Source organism: Pyricularia pennisetigena, chromosome 5 (assembly GCF_004337985.1).
Source record: "Pyricularia pennisetigena strain Br36 chromosome 5, whole genome shotgun sequence".
NCBI classification, from domain to species: Eukaryota; Fungi; Ascomycota; class Sordariomycetes; order Magnaporthales; family Pyriculariaceae; genus Pyricularia; species Pyricularia pennisetigena.
Window position 1 is genome coordinate 354,805 of NC_043743.1, and position 20,166 is coordinate 374,970.

General features: G+C 52.9%; 7 protein-coding genes across 7 annotated transcripts; 4 read left to right on the forward strand and 3 right to left on the reverse strand.

The window, feature by feature from the left end:
• Positions 1–665: 665 nt before the first annotated feature.
• Positions 666–1,942, forward strand: PpBr36_08056 (uncharacterized protein; the record flags this gene model as incomplete). Its single annotated transcript, XM_029895189.1, has 3 exons — positions 666–833; positions 963–1,647; positions 1,740–1,942. Coding segments are annotated over 3 exons (1,056 nt in total), but the record flags the coding sequence as incomplete, so codon positions are not given.
• A 625-nt stretch (positions 1,943–2,567) lies between these two features.
• On the reverse strand, positions 2,568–4,724 carry PpBr36_08057 (uncharacterized protein; the record flags this gene model as incomplete). The annotated part of the gene is made up of 3 exons (XM_029895190.1): positions 2,568–4,044; positions 4,142–4,582; positions 4,699–4,724. The coding sequence occupies 3 exons, from the start codon at positions 4,722–4,724 to the stop codon at positions 2,568–2,570; spliced, it is 1,944 nt and encodes a 647-aa protein (XP_029747695.1).
• A 618-nt stretch (positions 4,725–5,342) lies between these two features.
• On the reverse strand, positions 5,343–6,797 carry PpBr36_08058 (uncharacterized protein; the record flags this gene model as incomplete). The annotated part of the gene is made up of 3 exons (XM_029895191.1): positions 5,343–5,621; positions 5,710–5,816; positions 5,909–6,797. 3 exons carry the CDS (start codon positions 6,795–6,797, stop codon positions 5,343–5,345), a joined length of 1,275 nt encoding a protein of 424 aa, XP_029747702.1.
• A 1,969-nt stretch (positions 6,798–8,766) lies between these two features.
• Positions 8,767–9,958, forward strand: PpBr36_08059 (uncharacterized protein; the record flags this gene model as incomplete). The annotated part of the gene is made up of 2 exons (XM_029895192.1): positions 8,767–9,022; positions 9,105–9,958. 2 exons carry the CDS (start codon positions 8,767–8,769, stop codon positions 9,956–9,958), a joined length of 1,110 nt encoding a protein of 369 aa, XP_029747701.1.
• Positions 9,959–10,596: 638 nt separating this feature from the next.
• On the reverse strand, positions 10,597–15,012 carry PpBr36_08060 (uncharacterized protein; the record flags this gene model as incomplete). The annotated part of the gene is made up of 1 exon (XM_029895193.1): positions 10,597–15,012. One exon carries the CDS (start codon positions 15,010–15,012, stop codon positions 10,597–10,599), a length of 4,416 nt encoding a protein of 1,471 aa, XP_029747029.1.
• A 1,637-nt stretch (positions 15,013–16,649) lies between these two features.
• Positions 16,650–17,744, forward strand: PpBr36_08061 (uncharacterized protein; the record flags this gene model as incomplete). The annotated part of the gene is made up of 5 exons (XM_029895194.1): positions 16,650–16,670; positions 16,782–16,794; positions 16,932–17,321; positions 17,453–17,533; positions 17,614–17,744. 5 exons carry the CDS (start codon positions 16,650–16,652, stop codon positions 17,742–17,744), a joined length of 636 nt encoding a protein of 211 aa, XP_029747030.1.
• An 893-nt stretch (positions 17,745–18,637) lies between these two features.
• PpBr36_08062 (uncharacterized protein) lies at positions 18,638–19,751 on the forward strand (the record flags this gene model as incomplete). The annotated part of the gene is made up of 3 exons (XM_029895195.1): positions 18,638–18,762; positions 18,855–19,072; positions 19,153–19,751. 3 exons carry the CDS (start codon positions 18,638–18,640, stop codon positions 19,749–19,751), a joined length of 942 nt encoding a protein of 313 aa, XP_029747031.1.
• Between the last annotated feature and the right edge of the window lie 415 nt (positions 19,752–20,166).

Consider the following 20,166-nt stretch of genomic DNA (forward strand, 5'->3'; position numbering starts at 1 on the left):
CTGGGTGGTTATAATTCATGGTAGCTATTTGTCATATCCACTCGTTAACATTCACATTCTGCAGCAACATGGCAGACTTGCAGGGATATCGGATACGCACAGTAAGTCAGGACCTTAGCTGAGTGGGTAGCTTGTGCAAGACCCATCTAAAAATGCTATGATGCTTGATACCTTGTGCATGCGAAACATAAAGGAGGATGGGAAGTTACGTAGGTACGCTATCATATACTTGGGGCAATGAGACATCAACCTCGACATGGAGACATCAACAGAAAGCCAAAGAAGGCAAGGCATGGTATGGCAGTAAAGAAAGAATGCAGGCTTGACCTGATTTATGCTGGAACGGCAGGACTAGGCAAATGTTATATGCATGTCGATAGCTCTTTCTTTCCCTCTCGAGTAGGCGGGCGGGTGGCCAAATCTCTGCCTCCCACTGGTTGGCTGTGCTTCGGATGGATGGCATGACATGTCCCCTTCCTGCTTTCGCCGGGTTCCTGTTGCTACAGCATTTAAACTCGCCTACCCACCAACCTCCCACCTTTTTTTTCTCCCCTCGCCTCAATTCTTTTCTCTGCTTGTTTGTATTTTCACAGCAAACAAAAACAACAACAAAAGCACTCGCTTCAGCTTGACGATATTCAGTCCAAGCTTACAATCAACCTAGACATCCTACATTTTCCCCTAAAAACATTACAAACAGTCTGCCCATCATGGTCAAGTGCGGCATCAACGGTTTCGGTCGTATCGGCCGCATTGTCTTCCGCAATGCCATCGAGCACCCCGAGTGCGAGATTGTCGCCGTCAACGACCCTTTCATTGAGCCCAAGTACGCCGTAAGTAGCTTCTCAAGTATTTGTCTCGTCCCATGGACACTGCTGCTTCACTCCCCAGCACTTCTGGTGTCTACCTGGCCTACATAAAGTTGAATGGCATCATACTGACGACATGACCCCTCACTCCAGAAATACATGCTCGAGTACGACTCCACCCACGGCCGCTTCAAGGGTACCGTCGAGGTCTCGGGCTCCGACCTGGTCGTCAACGGCAAGAAGGTCAAGTTCTACACTGAGCGTGACCCTGCCAACATCCCCTGGTCCGAGACTGGCGCCGAGTACGTTGTTGAGTCGACCGGTGTCTTCACCACCACCGAGAAGGCCTCTGCCCACTTGAAGGGCGGTGCCAAGAAGGTCATCATCTCGGCCCCCTCTGCCGATGCCCCCATGTACGTGATGGGTGTCAACGAGAAGTCGTACGACGGCAGCGCCAGCGTCATCTCCAACGCTTCTTGCACCACCAACTGCTTGGCCCCTCTTGCCAAAGTCATCAACGACAAGTTCGGCATCGTCGAGGGTCTCATGACCACCGTCCACTCTTACACTGCCACCCAGAAGACCGTCGACGGTCCCTCGGCCAAGGACTGGCGCGGAGGCCGTGGCGCCGCCCAGAACATCATCCCCAGCTCCACCGGTGCCGCCAAGGCCGTCGGCAAGGTCATCCCTGCCCTCAACGGCAAGCTCACCGGCATGTCGATGCGTGTGCCCACTGCCAACGTCTCGGTTGTCGACCTGACCTGCCGCCTTGAGAAGGGTGCCTCGTACGATGAGATCAAGACCGCCATCAAGGAGGCTGCCAACGGCCCCCTGAAGGGTAAGTTTATATGGATACTACCCTCTGTCCCAACCCACCATTGCCAATGGCTACCGGATACCGGATAATTTCACTAACAAACCCTTTTGCAGGCATCCTCGAGTACACCGAGGACGATGTCGTCTCGTCCGACATGATTGGCAACAACGCTTCGTCCATCTTCGACGCCCAGGCCGGTATTGCCCTCAACGACAAGTTCGTCAAGCTTGTCAGCTGGTACGACAACGAGTGGGGCTACAGCCGTCGTGTCATTGACCTCGTCACCTACATCTCCAAGGTTGACGGTGGCAAGTAAGCGTTTCTTTGTTTTTGCAAAGGGCCCAATACAGGTTGCATGCCCAACGCTCAAGAGCTGAAGTAGGGAATGAGGTCCTGGGGGTGTTTTGAAAAAAAAAGATAGAAAACGGTAGAAAATAGTCTCACCGAAATAAGGAGAAAAAGAAAAAAAAATGAACAAAAAAAAGAAAAAAAAAAAAACTCGAAACACGTATTAATAATTGGGAATGATCTATGACATTGCGAGAGAACAGTAGGAACAAAATTCACTGCCTGTACAGATAGTCTGAACAGAGAGGAATATCTTGCTCTCTGCTTGACCAGCTTTCATTAGTGCTACTGCGACCTGAGAGTAAGCGGTCGGCTGATGATTGCTCAAATGGAACAGACTAAGATAACATGTTCATCTGAAGTGGTACCAAAAGGGGTGAGATATGACCAAGCGTGGAACGGGCCAACCCCTGGACGACGAGTTGAAGTTCATAGATGAACCAGACTCAGGTTCACAATGCTGTATTGATTCTGCCTGGTGAACAAGGTGACACGTTGTTGTAGTAGCACATTTTATTACCTCCTTTCTTGTACCGAAAAAGAGAAAACAAGAAGAAGCTCAAGAACAGTAGCCAGCCAGCTCCCCCACCCCACTAAAACGCAACACCGCCGGCCCTGCCCCCGCCCAGCTCGTCCAGGCTCTTTTGCGTGAGCTCGGACCGGAGGGCGTGGGTCTGGGCCTCGCGCTCGAGCCGCTCGTAGACGCGCAGGCTCTTGCGCAGGCGTTCCTCCTTGGCCTTGAGCTCGTCGCGCAGGCGCTCCTCGTCCTCGCGGAGCCGGCGGTGGTGCGGCTCCAGCTCCTTGACCACGCCGCTGACAAGGCACGCCGACTGCGGGTCCAGCTTGCTATTGTGCGGGATTATAAGCGGCATCGTGCTCATGATCTGCTGCGCCAGCGTGCGTTGTGGCGGTGGCGGCGGCGGCGCGGGGGGTTGCTGCTGCTGCTGCTGTTGTTGCTGCTGCTGCTGCTGCTGGGGTTGTTGTTGCTGTTGCTGTGGGGCGGTCGGGGGTTGGGTTTGCTGTTGCTGGAACGATGGGCCGGTCGGTGGGTTGAAGGGTCTGCTGGCTAGGGCGGGTGAGGTGGTGGCGGTTGTCGACGTCGAGCGAGGGCCTGTGGGGATGCTATTGGCACCCGTCGGAGCTGAAGATCCTCCCGCACCTCCCGCGGCACCGGATCCGCCTGCAGATCCTCCGCTTCCCAGTGATGCCGGGTTTGAGGATTGTCGGGCGGGCATGGATGTGCCCCAGCCGCCGCCTCGACCGCGGCCTGAATACGGTCCTCCGCGGGCACCACGAGGGCCTGAGGGCGGAGCCGTGGGTGAGGGAGCGTCGATCCGGTTCACGTTGGAGGCGACAGCCGGCGAGGCGGACTGGCGCGCCGGGGTCGATGTTGCCAGCGAAGGCTTCCTGTTTTCTCTCGGTCCTGTCGGCGGTGCGCCGCGGAGAGCCGCCGGGCCTCGAGGAGGTGACTTTGGTGCGGGCGCCGGGGGGGCCGGTGCCTGTGCCGGTGCTGGTGCTTGTGTTGGCGTTGACGCCTGTGTAGTGGCCGCCGACTGTGAACGTTCAGGCTGTGAACGCTCAGGCTGGGGAGCTGCAGGCGCAGCAGCAGCAGCAGCAGCAGCGGCAGGAGTGGCGGCCGGGGCGGCACTGGATTCAGAGGTGGCCGGTGGCGGCGGCGGGGGTTTCTCTGTCGCACGGTCGCGATCCCGCACTTGAACAACAGGTATGGCGTTGGCGCTGGATACGAATGCCGGCGAGCGCGAAAGAGGACTCTGCGGGATGGATCTATCACCTCGGCGGACTGTGTTGGGATGCGGCGAGGATCGACCCGAAGCGGAGCGAGAGGACAGGTTTGAATCCCTCGCGTTGTTGCCCAAATTGAAATGATGGGGTGGAGAGCGGTTGTTGTTGTTGTTGTTGCGAGATGCTGGCCCTATGTAGCGGTCGTCACCTCTCGGAGGGCTGCGAGACCGTGGTGGGCGGTAAGAGCGTGGTGGTGGTGGGATTGGGCTGCGGCGAACTGGGGAACGAGAGCGGCGCATGCGGTCGATCGGGGAACGAGATCTTCGCCTATTTTCGTTTTCACGGATCATGTCAGGAACTCTTTGCCATCTTGCCTCGTCGCGACAAATCCAACCAAGCAAAATGACAAGGAAAACCACCTTACCTTGGTCCATCATAGTCCCTCCTCGGCGGACTCCTCGCGCGGCTATCCATCCTCCTGGGACTGCCACCATACCTAGGCAGCGGGCTCCTCCTGATGGGGCTCCTCCTCGGCGGCGGACTCCGCCTGGGCAGCGGACTCCTCGCCCTTCCGCGGCTATCATCCCGCCTCCTCCAGCAGTCTGCCTGGCTGGGCTTTGGGTCCCCGTGTCCGTGGCCGAGACCACCGCCACCTCCGCCGCCGCCGCGGAACCGGTCGGGGCTGCGGGAGCGCTGGTGGCGGCGTGGCGGCGGCACGTAGCTGTCGGCGGGCGGGCTCCTAGGCGGCCTGTCGCGGTCGCCGCGCATCAAGGGACTCCTGGGCGGCCGGCGAGGGGAGCGGTCGCGGTTGAATGGCCGATAGGATTCTCCCGCTCCATAGCGTGTCACTTCGCCATCTTCGTATCTGGAGGTTGGTGCAATATTCAAAATGGGTCAGTATGGATGATGGGTTGAGATTCGTAGATCCGAGCCTATGCGACGAAATCCTTGCTGGGCTTGTCATGTGTGCTGCCGACTGACCTTCTTGATCGGTCGCGTCCGTCCATGGTCGCGTTTTCGAGGCTCTACGGAGCCGGGTAGGGCGAGGCCTGTGCTGCCTCTGCTCGGCTAGGCGGCGAGACCCTGATGTGAGTTGGTTTGTCGGAGAATTACTATCACGGTGGTATCGACTTTTCGGGTGAGGAGCAGCCTGTTACTTCATGAGTCAATTACAACTGTCGAAAAAGTCCGACGTGAGTGGTCGCAAGGTGATGGGGGAATCGTTTATGGAAGTGCAATTGAGAACCAAAAAAAAAAAGATGGAACTTGCCTTTGGTCAGCAACGTAAAGCGAGTGCAGGGCTGAGATTGGCCTGGGCGAATGTGGAGGTTCAGAGTGGTGCAGGGTAGGTGACACTGGTCTAGAAATGATGTCTCATTCAACCACATGCCGGGACCAGGACACCAACAGTTCGCTATCAAAGGATAATGTAGTAATACATTATAGTTCTCAGTTGTTTTTTGACATCAAGGTTCTTCTGACGGTAATGTACAGAGGAGAAAAAAAAGACAAAGCAACGTCAAGAAAACCCATCCATTGCCTGCCTAACAATCACCCGAGAACGGTCTCCCTCTTCCAGTCTATTCTCATATTACAAGGCGCAATGCTTCCCACCACGGAGGAATTCATGAAACTTCCTCGACCATCATACGTGGTGGCCCAGACTTCCCACTTGCTGACTCGCCACCGCCAAATGTCCTACCAAGCGGCCCCTCGAGGATCTCTAGCGGCACAGAGACCCGGCTGCCATTCTTGTTGCTGACCCAGCGCACAAACATGGGGTTGGCCGGGGCTGCAGAACCGCCGCCTTCGTTTGCAGGCGCGTCGTCATCGTTAGCCCCTGCCGCCGCCTTTTTGTTCTCCTTCCGCACCTGCTTCTTGAGCAGCTTGTTGATGGTCTCCATCTACACGTGTAAGGAAGATTGTGAGTGTTGGCATTCTGTTGATTGCATGCGGAAAAGACATAATAAATCAGCCGAGGAACAAACTGACCTTGACCTCCTCGTTACGCTTCTCACTAAGATTGCGTCGTCGGCGTGCCATCTCCGCACGCCTCATGCTCAATTCCTCCGCCGTAAATGTCCTCTTGGCTTGCACCTCTGTAGACCACGGCTTGTCAGTTCCGATAGATAACCCCAAGCTTCCCTTATTCACGCAAATCGTGTGATCTCCAGTGAGTGAATGCTCTTACCGTTCGAGAGCTCCATGTACTCTGCCGCCTCATCCTTGAATCTCGCTTGTTGGCGCTTGGTCATCTTTGTCAAATCAGGCGTCTCCTCTCTGCTTCCAGTCTCGTCGTCTTCGTCATCGTCGTCGTCTTCTTCCTCTTCCTCACCAGCGACCTCAATCTCCTCACCCTCGGCATCAATATCCTCTTCACCCTCAGCGTCCTCATCGCCAAGGTCATCCCCGCCCGTGGTCATTACTGTCTGGTCCATATCTCCGGCGTCGCTGTCCAGTTCACTGAGCTCGTCGTCATCTTCATCGTCATCTTCTTCGGCTGCGGCGGACCTCTTAGGAGCTGGCGGTTTCCTTGCCTGTTTTGGCGCCGGTTTCGATTGCGGTGCCTTTCGAACTTTGATTGCAGGTGCTGGTGCGTCCATATCAATATCTCCATCGGCATCCTCATCCTCCTCTCCCTCTGCATCGACATCCATATCATCATCCTCTTCTCCCTCAGCGTCAACATCCATGTCGTCGTCCTCGCCATCGGCATCCTGATCTCCAACCCGGATCACGTCTTCCTCTTCCTCCTCACTCTCCTCTGACTCGACATACCGCTTCTTGCCCCCTCTGGAAGCCCGCTTGCCACGGTCATTTGAATCCCGGCCGCTGGTCCTGGCCGCCTGGGACCGAGAAGGGACGGTCTCGTTGGTGGCCTGCCGCAGCTTGGAGCCGGGCACCTTGACGGTGACCGGCGCGTGGTGAGAGTCCGCCGAAGCGGAGGATGAGGGTCGGTCCATGGACTGGTCCCTGTTACGTCCCCGCGACCGCGAGGATGTCGAGGCGTCTCTGTCGGCAATGTTAGTGATTGCTGCCGTGGCCTTCTGGGCGGCTGAGCGCCGTGGTCGGAAAGACATGTTGCTTTTCCAGGCCTTTGTATTTATTATCTTGTTTTCTTTGGTGGGGGGATATGTGTAAACAAAGCTAACGACAGAGGGCGTCTTTGGCAAGGGGACTGGGGTAGGTGATGGTAGCGCAGGTTGGTTCCTGATAAAGACGCGAGGGCGGATTGAAAGCCGGGTGATAGGCTCAGAACACAGTGTCCTGGTTCGTCAAGCGGTAACCAGGCAATGATGATGATGTAGGATTGGACATCCCGGGGTTGTGGGCTGAATGGCGCCTTGGCTTGGAGTTTGTGGGGGGTTATGTGATTTGAGGGCTTGAGCTCTTTCTCGATTGAGGTTGGCTTGATGGTTCTGAGGGGTTGTACCGGGTGCGCGCGTGTGTGCGGCACGATCAACAAACAAGTGAGGGTGAGGTAAGACAAGTGATCAATGATAGAAATAAAATAAAGCAAATGGGAACGGATAAATCCGAATGGTCCAATCTTTGCTTGCTTGCTTGCTTGAATGAACAAGCGCGATTACAATCAAGGTAGTTGCTACCACATACAGGGACTTCGATGCCCAGGTGGAATCAAAAAAGTCGTCTTGCACATGGGCAGTTTGAACCTTGACGATTGGATCACTCCTAACGGACTAGGCTGGACTGACTGGCCCAGCAGAAGCTCTCGCTTCTCCCGTACTTGCTCGCTTGTCAAGGTCGAGATAATTTGGATCCCCCGTGGCATGGACGACCAACGAAATACAAGGGAACAATCTCTCATTTGCCAGTTGCCACGATTTGCAAGGCCAAGCCACTCGGCCTGCTTCCCTTGCTTGATCGACTGATGTTATCTCATTCATCGCGGCTATTGCTGACAAAGGAGCGTTTTCTTTTTCATTTTTCTTCGCTTTTTTCCCCCCCTTTCGTTCGTCTTTTTTTGTCCCATCCAAACCCAGCCTCAAATCTGCATCTGTTTACACAGTACAGTATGGTGGTTTGGTGCAACGAGGTCTCAGTTGGCCAACTCAGCCAACATTCCATTGAAGCCATGATCGATCTCATGTATACGTATTTGTATAGATCAAACAGGAAAAGAAGGGAAAGAGAGAGAGACAAAAAAAAAAAAAAAAAAAAAAAAAAAAAAAAAAATCGTACGCCTACTTACTGTTACAGAAACGTTTCCTTCACCAATCAACGACCACTGCAATAAGAGTGTTCGTACACCGCCACGGAGACGTGACACTGCCAAACCGGCGGCAGGTGGTCAGCGCAGCTGTTTACCGCTTCTTGAATTGAAACGGTCTTCTCTTGCCTCGTCAAGGCGTCGTCTTCCACTTGAATGAGTGTGCGTGATGTGCTTCTTTCTCTCAGGTTCCACCGCAGATCAGAGAAAACCAAAAACGTTGAAAAATGTAGCTGGCGTGAAGCCCTGAAGTGATTAACTCAAACAAGAATGATGGCGTTTAAGTCGCAAGTAAGTGCTCACAGGTCAAGGATGAGAATAAGAATCAACCAAAGAGACAGCGTCTATTTGTTGCTAGGGGTTTTCGACATGCTTTCGAAAGTTCAAGATGTTTTGCTTGCACCTCCAGAACCCACATCACAACCAACACCAGCTAGCAAGGCTAGCTAACTGCGGACCTGCGGTTAATCGGCCGATCCACTCCAAACCTCATGTAATCCCGGCATCCTTGCCTGTCTTGGCTTTCCCAAATGACCCTAACCCTTATCGACCGCGCGTCGGGGAAGCAGACACATGTGGGATGCGCAAAAGAAAGCCAAGACAAAGTACCGTACCGTAGACCGGATGAAGAACTCCACTTCTCCGCGAACCGAGGCTTGCAGCGGCAATTCGACGCGACTGAGTGCGTCCATATTAACGAAATATCTCGTCAACTTTCTAACCTAGACACTTTTGCGCAACAACAACAACATTCACAATCCTCATTTTTTTGCCCCATCCCGCAAAAGGCGTCAGTCAGATAGAAAGAGAAAAAAAAAATGAGCGATCCTGATAAGAAAGAGGACGCTCCCGTTCCTGCCTGGCAGCAACAGCAACCCAATGATGGCTCCACTCTAGACCATGCTCGCCTCTTCCTTCAAGACGAGGAGGTCCGCCAGGCCAGTCGCGAGAAGAAGATAACATTTTTGCGCAGCAAGGGAGTTTCCGATGCCGACATTGAAACACTGCTGGGGGATGATGAGAGCAGTAGTGGTACTAGCAGCACCAGCCATACCACGGCAGCTACACCGGCATGTTCCCCTCTCATTCGCTCGTTGACCTATCCTGTTATATTGGTTATGCTAACTGGAATCGCTTTGGAAATTGCAGCAACCAGCACAAGAAGAAGCTACAGCACCGCAATCGCAACCACAACCGCAACCTCAATCACAAATACAGCAGCAGCAACAGCAGCAGCAGCCATTGCAACAACAATCACAACCAGCCCAGAAGTCCGACCAGCCGCCGATAGTAACCTACCCCGAGTTCCTCACCAAACCCCCGCGGCCACCCCCTCTCATAACCGCCACCACCTTCCTCAATACAGCCTCCGCCTTTGCCGGCCTAGCCACCCTCATCATCGGCACGTCCAAGTACGTGCTGTCCCCGATGGTCGAGTCCCTGACCGACGCCCGCATCGACCTGCACCGCACTGCCTCGGGCGGTCTGAGCCGCAGCATCGAGAAGCTTGAGAGCATCGTGTCCGAGGTCCCACCCCTACCGGTCGCCAGCGCGCAGGACAAGACGGGCCGGGCAGCAAAGAGGACGGAAGACCACGACGCGGCGAGCAGCGACGGCGGCGACCCGACGGAGCTCTTCCACCGCGACGTGGGCGTGCAGACCTCTCCGCCGCAGACACCCTCCGCCACGGCGACGCAAAAGCCCTCGTCCATCGAGTCCCAAGCGACCCGGCTCGCCAAGCTGACGGCGTCTGTGCGCGAGATGTCGGCCTCGTACGCCACCACGGCCGAGACGCACGAGTCGACCAGCGCCGTGCTCGGCAATCTGGCCGCCGACGTCGACAAGCTCAGGACGCCCGTGGCCACCAGGCCGGCGGGGACCGTCTATTACCGCGCCTTTTCCGAGCCCGACGACCAGGTCAAGGCCGTTAAGCAGAGCATCAGAGGCGTCAAGGGCGTCTTGCTCAGCGCCAGGAGCTTCCCGCCTCCGCAGGGGTCTACGGTGCGGTGAGGCATAGAGGCGGTTCGTGTCACGTGTTGGTTTTTGTTTGTGGTGTGTTCACCTGTCTTCTTACACCCTCAGTGTATATTTTATGTGTGTAATACTTTGGTACTGGCTGAAATGAGGGGGATTCATAATCATTGGACATCCCTTCTGATCATGACGATCAATCATAATGAATGGACGAAACACAAAATTCTTGTTGGCATGGAGAGCATCAGTCGGCCAACTTTTTCGACTCGAACAGTATTCCTTGTTCTAATGTGCCGTGATTGAAGACTGTACAGCTGAGATAACAAAAAATAAAGAACCCCAGCATTGTCCACAAATGTGCGCAGCCAACCGGCCTCGGATGTGTTCGTCGGGCTTTGTTTGATATGGCCCGAAAACCTTCCAGCAATCTACAGGTCAAAGACGGAATCTCAGCTCGTTCCAACGACTTGAACAAACCACGGAGACAGACAATGTGAACAATTCTTCTTTCATGGCTCAGGTATCTACACGAGGTGCAACATTGCCTTTCTCGCTATCGTAGCATCACAAAAAAAAAAAAAAAAAAAAAAAAAAGCATCGTCGTTCTCAACACAAGCAATAATAACCTCAACAAAAAGTGCTTTCTCTCTCAACAACGCCAGGCTAACCACCACCTAGTCTTTCATTTCCAAGGCACTACCACTGGCAGCGCCTGCTCTGTTGGAGCCTTTCATCTTTTGCCGTGACGAATACAACTTCTCGTATGTGCCCACCCAGACGTGCTCCCAGCCCCTGCCCTCAAGCCGCTGCTCTCCGTACCACTCCAACGTTGGGCGGTACTCATAAGTCATGTGCGTGGCGTTTTCGTCCCTGACCCGTGCCAGCCGCGCTGCCTCGAACAGCCGGTTTCTGCACTTGCTGGTCCCTTTGAAGGACGCGTCAGGTACCGGTGGGTGGAAAACGATTTTGTTTTCCAGCTCAATGGGACCATCAGGATTCCCATCGAGACTAACATCATTGCCGGAAGAGGCGGAATGAGTAGAGGGCGGTTGGCCCTTAGAGACCAACTTGAACCCCATCCGCACCAACTGGTCAGAAGATAATGGCAGTATATCAAGGTTATCAATTAGCTTCTCAACCAGCCTCAGGCATTGATCTACTGGCGACAGACCTGCAACAGTTTGCGGCATTCCTGTTACCCAGATATTGGCCAATTTCTGTGGCGGCATTTTGTGAGTGAAGACAGTTTTATTACCCTGTACCTTTTCGCAATGTTTCTTGTCGCCCTCGTGCTTGCGTATGTGGTTTATGAGGGCCTGCTGCGCGCTTGGCAAGCAATCCTCTAGGATATACTTTTCGGGCGTATCAATGGTAGGGACAGGGTCCAGAATGATGATTTCTGTCGGCGTCCTTGATGACTGCTCCGTAACACCCGCCTCATTGATCCGGTATACCACAAGCCAAGGCCGGCGCGGCGCTCGCTGACCCCTTGCCGACGTTGTTGGGTTGAAAGAGTCCTCTACCGTGTAGCAGAAGCCAACGTAGACCCTGTACGTTCTATTAAATGCCCATGTATAGTCAAACCATTGTCGTATCAAGTTGTCTGTTTTGCTGCCCATCCGGCCATGTTGGAATAGCTCATCGCTATCTTTCCAGTAAATCGGAAATGCAAACAGCCGCCATATTCCTGGTTTGGTCTTTCGATCCCGGTGGCTTTGAATGCGGTTGAGCTCTTCGAGAAATGCCTTAGGAACTTCCTGGAGTATCCTTTCGCTTCGAAATACAGTCAAATCGGGCGTCGGGTTCTGTTGTACTGACGGCGGTGCAGAACCGGCAGTTGCCGCAGGTTGGCCGGCGGCTTTGAACCTCGCTCCCGACAGCTCGGCCTCCTTCTTGCTCTCTTCCTCTCGGATCTTTCGCAGCAAACTGTCGGGATCATTGGGGGTGTTACTGGTAAAGCTAGGAATCTTGAGAAGCGCTCGCTTCCGGCAAAAGATCTTGCTGCCATTCCTCGTCCCAAGCACGTTGAACTTCCGGAACTTTTCAGCGTTCACAATGGACCACCATCCAAACCAGTTGACCAGGCTCTGTTCGTCGTTGGCATCAATGCATTGCTCTGCGAATAGAACATTGCTCATATAGGATTCTTCCGGGAACCGATCAATCATCGGCCCTGAAGTTTCGAGAATTTCGTGTGCCAGTTGGGACATAGCTTGACAGTCGTCCATGGAGACGCCCCTCAGGGTAGCCGTATTCTCGCGCTCCTTGTCTGAGAGCCGAGCATCTCGCAAGATATCTTGCCTTAGGCACGATTTCTCTGCCGCCAAGTCGCATACCCAGTTCACGAAATCGTGAGAGACCATGATGGCCTTTTGTTTGTTGCGCACATGCTCCCTTATGGTCTCTAAGGCTAGTCTAGGCTCCGAAAGCACAAAACTTGGCGTCAGCAGCGTAACATGACCAAAGGGGAAAAGACGCTCTGGTTGCGCATCGAGCGAATTCCACAGGTTTGCTTTGTCTGGCCAGCGCCAAACCCAATACCGACCGTTTTCCAGAAACAATCGCAGCTTTGGTAGTCGCCTAAGGGTCCTGACAGCAGCCTCATGAACTATCACCGAGGCAGACGAAGTCGGCTCCAGGCTGCGTAAGAAAGCTCGCCAGCTGCCTGGAAGATGAGCAGTATAGACCTCTGCATCCGGGTTGCAGGCACGGATCCACAGGCTAACTTGAAAACTTTCTGCTGCACAGGTTGGAGGGAATATCAAGTAAAATCGGGCGTTTCCAGTGACGCCCGGAGGAGCAGGGCTGACCAGTCTGTCAAACACAGACTTGCCTAAACCAAACAAATGATCCATGAAACAAACACGGTTGTTGCAAATCGTTGGCTCGGTAGCTGTAGGCGGCGTGTCCAGGCCTTGCAGCATCAACGAAAGGTCATCTGCTGGAGTAAACAAGACGTATCTTAGCACAGCCATATCTGGTTCCTTTTCTTCGCCGTCCAGACTGTCCGAGGCCCATTGATCGCAATTGGCAGGGTAAACAAGCACTGCAAAGTGGACACGGCTAAGCAAAAGCCCATTTCCGCCCGCCTTGAGTCGCTCTGCGACATTTGTAAGCATTTTATCGGTTTCGTCGTCCTTGCCTGTGATGCTTCCGGAGCAGTGATTCTTCCGGGATGGCCTTATTTGGTCAAGACGCTTCAGCAGGAGTTCAGCAAGGCATTGATAGCGAAACCACAGCATTTCTCCAGTGAGAAACTCTGTCAGCCATTGTCGATCGTGAACACGATGATCGGAATCAATGGGAATTCCATTGAATAAGACCTCCAAAGGTGAGCTGGAACCAAAACCAGCATTGATCTGAACGCTCCTAAGTGCTGTTTTATCTGCTTGGTATTCCGCAAACGTGACATTCCGAGTGGGAGTCGCGGGGCATGCGGGATCGGCATTATCCTGCCCTGATGGTTCTAGCGAATCAATTTCCATTTCTAATGAATACCCTATATTCATCATTGGACTATCCTCGGTCACGTCCATCTCTTCTGGTTCTGCGAAGACTCGCGATCCCGTAAAGGTGGCGGGAATCGGGTCGTCATCATCCGGAACGAAGTGAACAGACTTTCGCTTGGCCTTGGATGTTTGCCCGACCGGGCCGGCCACGGTAGACTTTTTACGGGAGCCTAGGGTCTGATCCAACGGAGGCGGCTTTGTGACAGGGGGGTTCGAGGCTGGCGGGCCTAGGGCGGGATTGAACAGCCTGCCTTCCATCTCGGCAGCAGTGGGAGCATCGTTTTCCTTGTTTCGGCTTCGAAGCTCTACTCTGCGTCGGGTTGAGAGACTGACAAACTGTTTACTAGAATTACTTTGAGCGGCCGCATCTGCATCCGAGGCTAAGAACGACTTCCGCCTGGGTTTCCTCAAGGTGGATATATTGATCCTAGTGACGTTGGTCATTGTAGTTGGCCTGGACACCGTCCTGCGAGCAGTCATACCCTTGGAGTTCGTAACTGCCGTAAAAGCAATCCTGTTTGACTTCGCCGGCCTGTGGCCTGCAGCACCATTTGTCGTTGCCCTTTGTGCAGTACCTTGATAGCCAGTTGCAGACGCTCGCTCCCTTGGCTGATCGGTATGTCTTCGTGCAGTCCCTTGATATCCTGTGGCGGATGGTTTTGCAGTGATGGCTTTTGATTTTGGCAATGTTGAAGGAGATCGCGGGCTAGTGATGCTTTGATCCGGAGTAGAGCTTGAAGATGCTGGCGACTTTCCACCGAGATTAACCCGCTTTCGCGGTTGATTACTGGTGCTCGCGTTTGTGCTACTAACCTTATTCTTGGACCTGGTGGGCGTCGATGATTCAATGATTCCCTTGAAGATGCGATTTTCCCTTTGCCGTCGCTGTTTTGTCTCTGGTAGATGCCGGCTCCCCGCGTCATCGACCGTGTCATCTTCCTCTGCTTCGTCGCTACTGGAACCGCAAACAATAATTCCATCCGCTTGACCCGCAGTCTCAGATCTCTCGTCCATGACCGAATCGTCGTCGTCTGATTCATTCAAATCCATCTCCCAATCAGTCCGAAATGGTTGTTCGTAGTCGTAGAGGCTCTTGTAAGGAATGCCAAGTCTTTTTCGTTTGGCGTTTCTCTTCAACCGCTTCTCATTCTGCATGTTTACCGCATCTCGCCATCGTAATATCTCCTTCTTGAAGGGTTCTTTCAAGCCAGCCGCAATCTCGGCCTTTGTACGTTCCCAATCGTCCAAACCGTCTTCGGGAAAGTTTTCGGCCACCTCCCAGGTGCTTCTATAGATTGGAAACCCTACCCAGTGGACAAGATATCTCATCTTGCCCGCACTGTTCCGCCTCTCGGCAGCGACGGCTTCGATTTCCCACAGTTTTTCTGGATCTTCTATGTCGAGGTCCATATTCTCCGGGTTGTCAGATTCGCCCCGGCCTTCTGACTTGAAATAATCGATGACAGTCGAGGTCGTTGATATATCGTCGATGTCATCATCGCCATCCTCGATACTAGAAGGAAGCGACATGATATCGCACAACTCATCGTCGGCGACATCTTTTGATGTTGTGGCGGACATGGCCTGCCCAGCTCTTCTTCAGCCTAGATTCAAGATGCGCTGACTTTGCTATGACCGTGTAGTATCTCAATCAACACTTAATCTACGCGTAATTCACGACTGCATGGTCAGTTTGGCTGGTCGGACCTATATCACAAATTAGTTTGGTATTTCTGTAATTAGAGAATTGAACACGTCATTAATCATTCTGTCGGGTCCAGTGCTCACTTTCGAGAACGAGTGACAAATCGGTCTGCTAAAGCTCAACAATCAAATATGAAAGAGCTTATAGGCGACTAGGTCCACCTATCTGAACACTTGAGCAATACGTGTACTGTTATGGACTGCTAATGCAGGTACTTCTCTGGAGGCAGCGCACAAGAAGTGAGGCTAAACCAAGGTTTATGGACAAGTTTCCTACCGAGTACTTCTGCAGTTAAGGTTTGTATCTACCTACCCTAGACGGGCTTGATGGTCAACGGCTGAGATCCAGATGTCCCCACTAACTCAAAATGGCCCGCCGCTGACAGTGGGGTAGACCCTGGCTAGATCAGAACTACTGCGTACAAGTAGGCCACTAATAGAACCTCATTGTAGTTGAAATGAAACGACTCGGGTTGTTGTCAATGATGTTCATCGAACGGAGAGGAGATTAGAAGAAGAAGAAGAAAAATAAAGGTCTTGAATGAAGGACGGCCTGTCTCAATGCTTTGCTTTTACGACGGGGACATCTGTTTGCCCTTGCTTCCTTTCAAGTTCAGGATCGTGAATGAATGCCTGGCAGGTACAGTCAGTTCGACGGCACAAACCCCGTTATACGCATTTGATCATGGACGTTGCACTCTAACGCCTTCCTTAATTACATATATTACAATGTATCGTGCCAAATACGCACGTGATGCACTACCTGGAACAGTGGAAACAAGCTGTCAAGTTGTCAGCCACTGCTCCAGGGGGTACTTTTAGGCACCTAAGGGAAGGTACCCTGGCGTCCCATCGTGGTGAGTTCTAGGCCAGACTTGAGCGAGATCCATGTGATACGTCTGGAATCGGGTTTCTATGACGGAGCACACATACCTCCAGCGAGGTTCCTTTGTTCAGGTACTTTTACCTTGGCTAAATACTTGGACATACACGCATCTCGTAAGAAAATTACGACAGGAACTTGCAAAAATATCTGCACACCTGTCATACTGACTCTTCCTTTTAATTTTTTCTGTCCTCACAGCATAGGCCTGACTTAAGGCTGGCATCAAAACACTCCCATCGGTCACCGTAAGCTCTTTTTAGTTTGGCAGTGGGGCCCGACTCCCTGGAGGCTGTGTTGTTGCCCCATCCGTCCCTGACACACCCACACAGCCCCTAGCGCAGTGATTACAGCATTCCACAGCGTCACCTCAGTCAGCTCTGTTGCCCGCCTTTGTCTAAGCCAGCCAGCCATTCTCTGTTGCGCTAGTGGGGCCATACAACTCTCTGCACCGACTTGTGATTCGAACACAACACCTCCTTGTCCTGCCTACGTCGACATACAATACCTTGGAGTAAAACCCGAAATAGTCCATCGCGCTTGTCTCAGCTGTCATTAATCACTTCGTCTTCGAAACAGTTAGATAAATCGACAGACACTACAACACTCACCAAGCGAAACTTGAATCAAAATGGCCAACGACGAGTACGACGTACGTGCTTCATTCTTCCCCCGCTATCGTTACTGTCCCCGTGCGCATGCGCAATACATCCAGCCGTCGCCAACCAGAGATGCAAGCTGACAATGGCCTCTCTGATCACAGTTTCTCTTCAAAGGTGATAAATCCCCTCGCGACGCTGTTGCGCCCTACCTGCTAGTCCATCGCCAGCCTCAGGTTCAACTGGACTGCACCGTGCCGGGCTGGAATGACGTTGAACCTTGGCTGACCCGGGCGGCTTTCTGCCTAATGCAGTGGTGTTGATTGGAGATTCGGGTGTCGGAAAGTCCAACCTGCTTAGTCGATTCACCCGCAACGAGTTCAACCTCGACTCCAAGTCGACCATCGGCGTCGAGTTCGCCACCCGCTCCATCCAAGTCGACTCCAAAACCATCAAGGCTCAAATCTGGGACACGGCAGGCCAGGAGCGCTACCGCGCCATAACTTCGGCCTACTACCGCGGAGCCGTCGGGGCCCTGCTCGTCTACGATATCAGCAAGCATCAGACCTACGAGAACGTGACCCGGTGGCTCAAGGAGCTGAGGGACCATGCCGACGCCAACATAGTAATCATGCTGGTTGGAAACAAGAGCGATTTGCGCCACCTGCGCGCAGTGCCGACCGAAGAGGCCAAGGCATTTGCAAGTATGTCAAGTGTTCCAAGCGCTCCGAGGGGAAAAAAGACAGAGGCTGGCTAGTCTGCGAGGACAGAAGCAACCTTTGAGCGCCCGTGGGGAGAACGAGTACAAAGCTAACGTGCACCGTGCACATCTCAGGCGAAAATCACCTGTCATTTATCGAGACTTCGGCTTTCGATGCCAGCAACGTCGAGCTTGCTTTCCAAAACATTCTGACAGGTATGCACCGCTTTCTCGCAAACGCGGAAGCATGACGAATTCGATAGCTGACTTGAGGGCTCTCTGCCCATACCCAATAGAGATCTACCGCATCGTATCAAGCAAGGCCCTCGACAGTGGAGACACTCCATCAATGCCGCAGACGGGCACCAACATTGCGCTGTCCAATCCGACGGAGGACTCTGCCGCCAAGAATGGCAAATGCTGTTAATTTTCCTTTTGTCGGATTGTTTTTTTGCATCGACGATAGGGAATGAGTGATGAACAGGAGATGATCCCAGTTGTGTTACGTCAGGAGGATGAGGGGGTTCACATGAGGATATGTCTGTACCTGCTCTGTTGATAACAACGGGTGTCTGGGAGGTATGGGGGGGATTTCCGTCTCTGTTTTTATCCCCTATGTGTTACACTGCTTTTTTTTCACACATGTTCACGGGTTGTCTAGGCTTAAGCCATGATTGTTCTGGGGGGATTTTCAAGGTTTGTTTGGAAGTCAACATAATTTTACAATACCTCTCCAGGCTCATATTCGTTGGTCTTCGTCAGTGACCATATGAATTTCCCAAGGCGTGTTTTTACTTGAGGTTCTCTACTACTATAGTATTTTATTTTCCACGTATGAACAAATAAGGGCGAACGTGTCGTCGCGGAAGTGAGTCGCCTTTATGAATTTTTCTTGATTCAAAAAGAAACAGAAACCCCGTGGAGAAACCCCTGATAGATCAGATAGCCTTGGTTTGTAGATACAGCCAAGACAGCCTCACCGCTGGGTGTTATCCATGATAAGCACCGACTCCATAAACGTCGGCTTCCTTCGTGGGTCACCTTTCAACCGTATTCCCCAACACCATGCAGGGACCCGCTAATTTTTCCCCGCGACTGGTTGCGATAAGCGATCTTATCGCAGCGACCGCCAAAAAAATTGTGCCAATTGCCCGTCTGCAAGTAAAGGCTACCGAAATCGTTTGCGACGGCAACAGCTCAGGGGCGCGCAGAAGAATCAGATCAAACCTTTGAATTCGCACACCACCTCCAATAGAGACTTAATTTATGTGCTCGTGTTAACTTCGGAACACCAATAAACAACCAAACTTCATCATCAAAATGGCCGCCGTCTTCAAGGCCCTCTCCAAGGGCGCAGGCGGCGACAAGTCGAGCGAGGCAGCCTCAGCGCCTCGCAAAAACAAGCAGCGGGTTCTGATTCTGTCCTCGAGGGGCGTCACTTTCAGGTGAGTCTGAGCGGATGAAGCTATAACTCCTCGGATACGGGCAGTGAAGTGGAATAAAAAGATGCTAACAAGGCTATGCACCACCCGCAAAGGCATCGTCACCTCCTCAACGACCTCGCAGCAATGCTGCCGCACGGCAAGAAAGATGTCAAGTTCGACTCAAAGTCCAAGCTTTACCAGTTGAACGAGCTGGCGGAGCTGTACAACTGCAACAACGTGCTGTTCTTTGAAGCGCGCAAGGGCCAGGATCTCTACGTGTGGGCGTCAAAGGTGCCCAACGGTCCGACAGTCAAATTCCACCTGCAGAACCGTAAGGACGATGAATTCAAGCTCATTTATTTGCCCTGTTGGTTGTGCTAGTATATCCCGTTGACATTAAACAAAAAACAGTACACACGATGGATGAGCTCAATTTCACAGGAAACTGCCTCAAGGGCTCACGGCCGATCCTATCATTCGATTCGGCCTTTGACAAGGACCCGCACTACAGGGTGATCAAGGAGCTGTTCCTGCACATCTTTGGCGTGCCCGAGGGCGCACGAAAGTCGAAGCCGTTTATCGACCACGTCATGGGCTTCAGCATAGCAGACGGCAAAATATGGGTGCGCAACTACCAGATCAACGAGGTCGAAAAGACCAAAGGGGAGGACGGTGAGGAGGGCGAGGCCAAAAAGGAGAGGAAGTCGAGCAGGAAGCCGGACGCCAAGGACACGGACATCAACCTGGTCGAGATCGGGCCTCGGTTCGTCCTCACCCCCGTCGTGATCCAGGAGGGTGCATTTGGCGGTCCCATAATATACGAGAACAAGCAGTTCGTCTCGCCGAACCAGGTGCGCGCCGACCTCAGGAGGAAGAAGGCCGGCAGGCACCAGATGAGGTCAGGACAGCAGGCGGACCTGATGGCCAAGAAGGATGGTTTGGGCCTGAGGACGGATGGAAGCAAGAAGCAGCGAGAGGACGAGTTAGATACCCGGAAAATCTTTGCTTAAAATGTGATGGGGAAGGCCTGGGCGCGGTTGAAGGAGGAGGTGGTGACCTGGTTGCAAAGCGACTTTGTCTGAATACAGGAACAATACGAAACCATAATGAGCTTTGGGATATTTGGCTTGGTGATGATGATGCGATCCTTGAACTATAATCAGGTCTAATCGACAAAGCTGTGGACATAGATGACCTAGCAGGTATGTTATAAATGCAGTATCATGGAATGATGATTTTGTTATCAGCAGCGTGGACTGCCAGCCGCCCACGTAGCTAGAACAGGACAGAGTATATGATCCAGACAATCTAGTACTGCTAGAACAAAATATGCCGACAAGAAAGCATCTGGCAAGCCTGGCACTTGCTTCTTGTGTCTGTTCGTACGGCTAGCTGAGCTGAAATATGAGACGTTGTAAATCATTC